Source organism: Notolepis coatsorum, assembly GCF_963971535.1.
Source record: "Notolepis coatsorum genome assembly, chromosome: 9".
NCBI lineage: Eukaryota > Metazoa > Chordata > Actinopteri > Aulopiformes > Paralepididae > Notolepis > Notolepis coatsorum.
The window spans coordinates 49556905-49565353 of NC_140173.1; the positions used below are offsets into that span (position 1 = coordinate 49556905).

Below are 8449 nucleotides of genomic sequence, written 5' to 3' on the forward strand. Positions count from 1 at the left end.
ACAGTACTTAAGTATTGTAACGAAGTACAATTACTCAAGTACTTTACACCCCTGGTTTTAGGCATTATGGCATGATTATACCCACAGTTTCATGGTGCCGATCCAGACTAGTGGTGACCTGACCTTTCACAGTGATTTCACAGGTGTCTGTTGTCCCAGTATGTCAAATGAAACATGTTTTATAAGCAGTCTGGCAGTAACAGCCTGAAGTCCTAAGGGGGGAGTGGGAGAAATGTTGGCACAGTCCACACGCTAGGCCAGCGTCATTCAGGGAGAGAGTAGCACACGAGTCGTTGCGCACGCAGTTCAGAAAAAGCTCCACAATCTCAGCCTGCTGTGCATGCTTTCTTTCTCAAAACATCCAACATCCTCTTTTTCTTGACGTCTTTTGGAAGTAAATTCACTTGAGATCCTTGAATCATGTAGCTAAGACATTAGTCGGCACAAGAAGACAAGCAAGACTGGAGGCAAAGACCATGGCTCCTGCTCTCATTTCAGCGTCGGCAATGGGCAGAATGCATAGATACTTCTTTGTCTGGGCATTCTGTGGCATATTGTCCACCCTTCTCCTGGGTGTGGGGGCGTTTGACTGCACAGGCAAGGAGAGTCTACTGAGAAAGATCCCCAGCGTACTGACCCTGCCGTCCAGATGTCTAATGGAGTGCACCGCCCTGGTCTACGGCAAAAAAATGCAGCTCCAAGATACTCGGACAACGCGCCTGAAAGATTCCAAACAAGGTGATAATACATTGTCAATACTACAGGAGTGCCAAGGGTATCGAATATCAGGATACAGGATACTTTCTCACACTGATAACACATTTCTAGTTCCTACCATCTTGTGCAAACTGCAACACGTTTTCTTTCTGTGAGAATCATAACTTAAGTATACATCCAGTCAGTGAAGTCATTGCATTTCTCAGCCTAAAGTGAGTAGCGGGATATAGATGTGAAAGTTTCCATTTCATATGGCACCTGTATTTGTCTATACTAATGCCCACACTCTAGGCTCTGCTGCCCACACCGTCTGAACTCTGAACTCTTGCTGCCTATACTCAAACTACTCAATCTAACGGTACCCCATCTACTGCCTTCACTGTCTGCAACTGCCTTACACTGTAATCATAATAAAACTATACCTACCTCATACTATAGTCTACCCATGTAACTCTGTATGATAGCCATGCACATTAACACTGTAATATATCCTATATACTGTATATGTATCTATATCTGCATGAATATATCTGCATATATTCCTGTTTACATACCTGTATACATATACACTATGTGCCATGTACATACTGTATACTATAGCTGTAGTGGTAATCTATCAACAAAAACTTGAGAGAATTTGAAGGCGTGGTGGTACAAAAACTGAGGGCTGCCATGACATAATACTTTTCACAATTTATTTGTTAAAAACACTACAAAAGACTGGGGGGAGGGGGGAATAATAAATGTGGACAAGCTCATATAGAGAAAAAGAAACATGAAAAATACTAACACCTCGTGACCAAACAGCACAAGCACACGCACGGTTGAAAAACTGTGGCTTGCCAAAATGAAAGTCCCAGATTCCATACACCTGTGATCCCCTTTTGTATGCGACTACTACTGTGATTACCTGCCTACGCCCACTAGTGCACAGGTAGAACACCAATAACATCACACCATTTTCAGGACACACACACACACACACACACACACACACACACACACACACACACACACACACACACACACACACACACACACACACACACACACACACACACACACACACACACACACACACACACACACACACACACACACACACACACACACACACAACCTATAGCACACAACAAACTGGCTACAACAATATCTATATCTGTATATATCCGGCCCCAGGATTGAACCCATACGCCTTTTGTATGGGCAAGCACTCGGATTGGATATTTGCCGTTTTCACACACTGAAGTCTCTCGGACAGATAACTCTTAATCCATTTGCAGGCAAATGTGTCAAAACCAACATTTATTAACCTATGCAGTAGAAGAGAGTGATCAACTGTGTCAAATGATTTTGACAAATGTTTTGTCAAGGTTCGATACTAATTTAGACTAGAGTTGTGGCTGTGATAGTGCTATGTTTTGTCCTAAAACTAGTTGACGTGAGCTTAATACACAGTAATCTGATAGAAAAGCTTTGAGTTGATCATTTACTAGTGATTCCAGATTTTTTTACTAGACAAGATGCACTACAAATATGTTGAGAATGGCCCATAGAATCATAGAAGATCTCTCACATTAATACACACCGAATAAGAGCTGCTACCCTCACATAAGCACTTCAGATCCCCCAAGTGGAAACTGAAAAGATTCAAAAACGAATGTGTGCCACATTCAATACTTAACAAGTAGGATAGAAATGTGGTTGCAACCTACACTGGATAGTGTATTATAAAAGGGCTGTGCTATACGAAATAACCTTGGACTTATGGGACTATGCCACATCAAATTAATAAAGTTGGTTGGGAGGGAAGGATTTCACTGTAATGTACATGTACCTTATTTGTGACAAATAAAACAAAGTTGAACTTGAACTTGAGAAAGGGGTTAATTACATTGTCTCTCTGATGTCTTGTCTGTATGTCTGTCAATGCTGTAACATGTGTTTTTCTTTTTTATAACGCATGCAAACTAATTTATGTATCAACAGACACTAAAGAATGATCTTATCTTATCAGGCGCCATGTGGTGACAGCTCTTAACCAGCTCCCTGGGTTGTCCTTTGGTGTCTACGTTGCTAGCAGCCTCTCCCTACACTCCATGCTCAAATGAAGCCCTGATGAAGGCTTTGTACTCAAAAGGGTCTCCATCAAAAGTTGGTATATCCCTTGTGGGTAGAGTGAGGATTACTGTTGCACTAGTTGTTATGTAAGTTTGCCTTTCCATGATGGAGAAGATTGCTTTGGTCAATATTGGTTTGTGTTAAGGCAGCACGCTGACTAGGGTCCTGTGTGAGAGGTGTGGTGTGGACGGTTTTCTGAGGTCCTTGAGGCATGCTTGGTTTGGGATTCAGAGAGCATGAGCCTTTGGTCCAACCCCTTGTGAAATGGTTCCTTTGGGCAATGAAGCTTTGGTGCCTCCTATTGGTAGGGTAGGGGATTGAAATGATAGTAGCTTGAATCCTTGTGACTGGCATTGCAGCTTTGCTGCCTCCTATTGGTGGATGATTGCGTTGCTGGTTTGATGTGGAACAAAATTCTTTAGCAGAGGGTCTGAGAGTTGATTTGCATTTTCAACTTTGCAGATATGAATTCATTCCATCTGAATGAGCTCTGGAACCTCTGCAATTTGACTTTGCACTGCAACCAATTCACTTACGTCTGATTTGCTCCTCCTGAGCCCCCGGCTTCCTGAATAAGGCCCTTTCAGCCTCTGCTCCACGGCATGCTGTTCTACCACCCACATTAGCACTGTCACTTGGCTGAATATCATCATTAGTTTAATTTGTCACAGCAAGCCCCTCCTCCTCTTCACTTTGATTGACATTGCATTACTTTCCAGTCCACACTGTAAGAATAAAAGCTGCAAGAAAACTGTAAATGTCTGGCATCAATGGTTTCCAAATACTTACTGTCAAATTACAGTCAAATTAAATACATTTACAGATTACAACCATTATTTAATGGTTAATATTTTGATAAAAGGTAATTTACTGTATTTTTATGGTATTTACACTTAAAGTAGAAAAACAAAGGTAATCTGTAAAATAATACAGTGAATTTCCTGTGAAATCTTTTTTTTCTTCTTTTTTCTTACAGTGGTCACTCATTGTGATAGTGAATTAGCAGAGCTGATGAAGGCTTTATTTAGCAGGATCTACCTGTATCCTTTTTGTTAGAAGGACAATCTTTTTCCATTTTGCTTGTAACAATTCTGAATGAGTCCTATACCGTCATTCTCCTTTCATTCAGGCTTGTCGGTATTGTATTCAACTTGGAACAGCTGCCTTTCCGTTTCGCACATCAAAATGATCAATCAATTGAAGCAACGCTTTTCAACTAAATGTAATGGCAATCTATCAACAAAAATTGCCACTTGAGAGCACACACTCAACCTATAGCACACAACGAATTGGCTACAATAATATCTATATCTGTATATATCCCAAAGCTACTCCTATTAGTTATACCGCTAGCCAGTATGGCCTCTACCATAGTATATTTATACTTGTACTAATACTGTACATCAGATTTACATATTTACGCAATAGCTTTGTTTTTATTTAATTGTATTCCATTTAATCACTTTTTACACCCCTGTCCTGTATATTGTTGTGCACGTTACCTTGCACTCTGGTTAGAGGCCAACTTTGTTTCGTTGTATACTGTTACTTGTGCTGTACGATGACGACACATTTGAATCTAATCTAATCTAACCTAAATGGCTTTGGTCCACAGGGGACCGTGGCAGATACTGTTGGTCGATGCATCTGCAGTGCGTCCCCGGGGAGAGTTTGAAGAATGCGTATGTGGTGATGATGCCGGCGGACGAGCCCGTGGCCGGACGGCGGCAGCAGCAGCAGCTGGAGCTTCGAGTGGCTGGAACTTCACTACACCGGCACCGCGGTCCGACCACGCTCGCCCGGGACTGTGGCCTCCGCTACGACGTCACACTCCAACTCAACACGGGGCAGACGGGACCACTGTTCTGTGTGCAGATTGTCACGGAGGATAGGGTCCTCAGGTGCCCCCCATACTTGGCCACTGTTTGGCAGAGAAATCTCAGTTAGTCCAGGCAGGGAGGGGGAGGAAGGTTAGAAAGTGCTAGAAAAGGACGACAATCCAAAATGGTGGCTGGCAGTGAGCTTGGTTTGTCTTAGCTTAAAGCTGCAATAACTGGGGCGTCTGGGTAGGCTAGAGAGATCTAAGCACTCGTCTACCACCGCAGAGGCCCAGGTTCAATTCCTCACAGCAGTATCTCCGGCTTGGTCAGACGTCCCTACGAACAAACCCTGCCCCTTTTCTTGATCCTCCAATCACAGCTGTCGCTTACCTCGGACTTCCTCGTACAAACTTTGTTTGTACGAGGAAGTCACAGGTAAGCGACAGCTGTGATTGGAGGATCAAGAAAAGAGGGCAGGGTTTTGAGACAGGTCCATTGGCAGGAAGCCGGTGGAGTATAAGTCTTGGTTGTTGCACTAGCGACTCCTACCGGTCGGTCGGGCGCCTGTTTAGCAGGGAGGGGATCTGGGGGAGATAGCATGAAACTCCTCGCTGTCAGGTGAAAAGAAGCGGCTGGCGACTCCACATGTATCGGAGGAGGAGTGTGGTAGTCTACCCTCCCCAGACCGACAGTAGGGCAGTGCAACAATCAGGAGGAATTGGCTTAATGACAAAATTGGGAGATGGGAGAAAAATTGCATGAAGCAAAAAAAAATGCTGCAATAATGATTTTCTGACCACTAGGGGAGCAACTCTAAAACAAACCCTTGATTCCGCCCAAAATGAAAGCCTTGTTTCACCAAAGAGATCATTTTAAATACAAAATCTTGCTGAAAAAAATATTTTCGTGCATGGATTACTAGATTTCAACTACAATAAATACAACTTTCTATTTGAAATGTACTCATCAGCATACCGTGAACTATCACACACATGCAAAGCTGTATCTTTCATTTATTTGCATTTATCGTACATTTTTTGGACCTTATGGTGTTCTTGTTCTGTTCTTGACTTATTGTTATGTTTTCTTCTTGACTTGTTTAAAGAAGACCTGTACGGCCCATGGGGACATTAACGTGTGTTGTCGGGCCTTATAAATACATTTGATTTGATTTTGATTTGATTTGATTTATGCATGCACGCATGCACATGCATACACACACGCAGTGTCGCAGAGCAATGCATAATCATTCACCATTGACTAACTACACCATGAGTGTAAACGGACTGCCTTGGTGTCTGTTTTGGGATACTGAAGATGACTCAAGCTAGGACAACTTGAATGACAAATATATATTGCCCACTGATCCTGATGTAGCCTAATATATACAATAACATGATATTGTTTAATTTCATTGATTGGTATTGGTATTTCTAGACGTTTACTGAAGTAGTTACATTCATTTTAAGATAGAAAATGCATTTATTTAAAACAAATTCAAAAAAGGTTGTTACTTTGGCTACATTCACACTGCAGGCAAGAGTGGCCAGAATCAGATTTTCTTTGCTCATAATGTGACTCAGATCTGTTTTTTTCAGTGTGAACAGCACAAATCACATGGAATCTGATATTTTCAATTCTGATTTGGGACTATTTTCATATGCGGTTCTAAATCCGATGCAGGTCTGATTTTTTTGCAATGCGATCTCAGTCTGTAGTCATGTCAGAATTCATGTAGTTTGAAAGCATATTGAAAGATGAAATGTCTCTCACCTCCTCCTCACTCCTCTGCTCATGAATAATCTCCGTTATTGTTCATTTGTGCATGCGGATCAGTTCAGGAGCGTGACCAGTTCACACTGGAATCTGATATTGGCCACATTTAAAAAATAATGTGAACAGCCAAACAAACAAAAAAATCAGAATTGAGCACCAAGGCTAGCACTGTGAACGTAGCCTTTGAAAGCGGCTATATACTGTATGATGGCAAAGCAGGTGTAACGGAGGTCCGTGAGTATATCCACAGTCATGATGATGGACTTCAAGTGTTGTGAAGTGACTGTGGCACGTAGCGGTACTGCAAGTAAACTCATCCACCCATAAAAGGCAGACACGTTACCAAAAGGTGAATTTAGTGGTCTGCGATGTTGCTCGCGGTGCGCGAGACCCGGGTTCGAGACTCACTCGGGGCAATCCCTTAACAGGGGTCGAACTTCAACACAACGCAGAGATGGCAATATGAGCCCGGCTACACAGGCTCCACATTATTTCACTCCAAACTGCATGTGATTCTATGAATGTAGACTTTCTGAATATCAAAGTTCACCCAATATAAAATAAATTCATTATTATGGGATGTATTTTGGTAGGAAATAGTTCTCACAACAAGGTCTGTGGATTATTTTGAATAAACCAGGTCATGATTTCTGGAAGAGACGTCTTTTGAGGGTTTTTAGTGTTTTTTTGTGCACGCTGCCACAAACCGAGTGCCAGTCACCTCCATTGTATCCGAGTGACGGCAGACATCTCTGGGTAAGAAGAAAAATATGTTATTTAGAATTTTGGGTGAACTGCTCCTTTAAGGATAATTCAAAGGGGACATATTATGGTAACTGGGTTTGTCTCTGTATGGATTTCGCTTTAGTCTGAAATGTTATTTAGGAGCAGGGGGGGGGGGGGGGGGGGGATTACACATGTACTCCTTACCGTTTGGACATAATAATGTCCCCTTCTACAGTTAAAAGAAAGTTCTCCCCTAATCTAGATGGATGGTATTCCTTGTAGATAAATGACTGTAACCGTGTCTGTACATGTTTAATTCTCACATGATAAGCTGTATTTTAGAACATTATGATATATCAGATACTTGCATGTAATTTTTTTAATTTTTTTAAAGAAAGTTCCCCCCTAATCTAGATAGATGATATATTTCTTGTTGATAAATGACTGTAACCGTGTCAGTACATGTTTAATTTTCACCCTGTATTTTAGAACATTATGATCAGATACTTACATGTATTTTTTTTCTTTTACAGTCGAATATAAGCCTATATACTTTCAGACAGTGATCAAGCCTGCACTAAGCAGAAACCTATTGGAAACCTGTGAAATATAAGACTAGATTTGTTTCTGTCCAGGAGGCTGGCCCAGAATGTGAGCTTCTCCGAGCTGCTATGAAGAATGCTGGTTTTAATTGTTGGTTGTGTTTCCTGCACTGTGCTAATGTTCGGTTTAATTTACCCTTTTTGAATTATGAGCTTCTACTGTACTCAGAATCTTTTGGTGTGACACAATTCATATTCTATTAAAGGAATATTGCTCCTATATGCAGACAACTGGCTGTGATTGTGGTCCCTGTGAGCCTAAATATCCCTCTTGGCAGGTGGAACGACCACTGGCTGACTGGTCAGGAGAGATTTGGTTTGAAAGGGGGGCCTCTTTATAAATAAATCTTTAAAAAAGAAAAAAAAAACGTTCAGGTGTGCCGTCTCGCATGTGAGACTAGAATTTTGAGAGCTGACTATTTGAATGATGATGTTACGGTGGCTACTGGCCACTAAACGCAATAGTCGCATTGCAAGGAAATAGCTTGGACTGCAGTTGATTTTGTGTTATGAGTGTTTGCTAATGTCATCAAGTGACAGGGAAGTCAGTTGTAGCCCAATGTTTATGTTGAAATAGCCCAGGTTGAAATTGCTTATAGAACTCTAGTATTCCAAGATTAGATTATGAAGAGACCGTTCAAAAAACCTACACCTGAATCTAAAGTTTGATCTCTTCGGATCAAATAA

The 8449-nt window shown here is 41.6% G+C and overlaps 1 protein-coding gene across 1 annotated transcript; it reads left to right on the top strand.

The window, feature by feature from the left end:
* Nucleotides 1-291: 291 nt before the first annotated feature.
* LOC311234279 (uncharacterized protein) lies at nucleotides 292-5049 on the top strand. The gene is made up of 2 exons (XM_084321413.1): nucleotides 292-738; nucleotides 4454-5049. The coding sequence occupies exons 1-2, from the start codon at nucleotides 477-479 to the stop codon at nucleotides 4783-4785; spliced, it is 594 nt and encodes a 197-aa protein (XP_084177539.1). The 5' UTR covers nucleotides 292-476; the 3' UTR covers nucleotides 4786-5049.
* The last annotated feature ends 3400 nt before the right edge of the window (nucleotides 5050-8449 follow it).

Bases quoted from the DNA above. Each gene is read 5' to 3' on its own strand.
- LOC311234279 (XM_084321413.1), top strand. From the start codon at position 477: ATGGCTCCTGCTCTCATTTCAGCGTCGGCAATGGGCAGAATGCATAGA. The intron at 739-4,453 runs GTGATAATACAT...TTTGGTCCACAG, and splicing joins CCTGAAAGATTCCAAACAAG to GGGACCGTGGCAGATACTGT.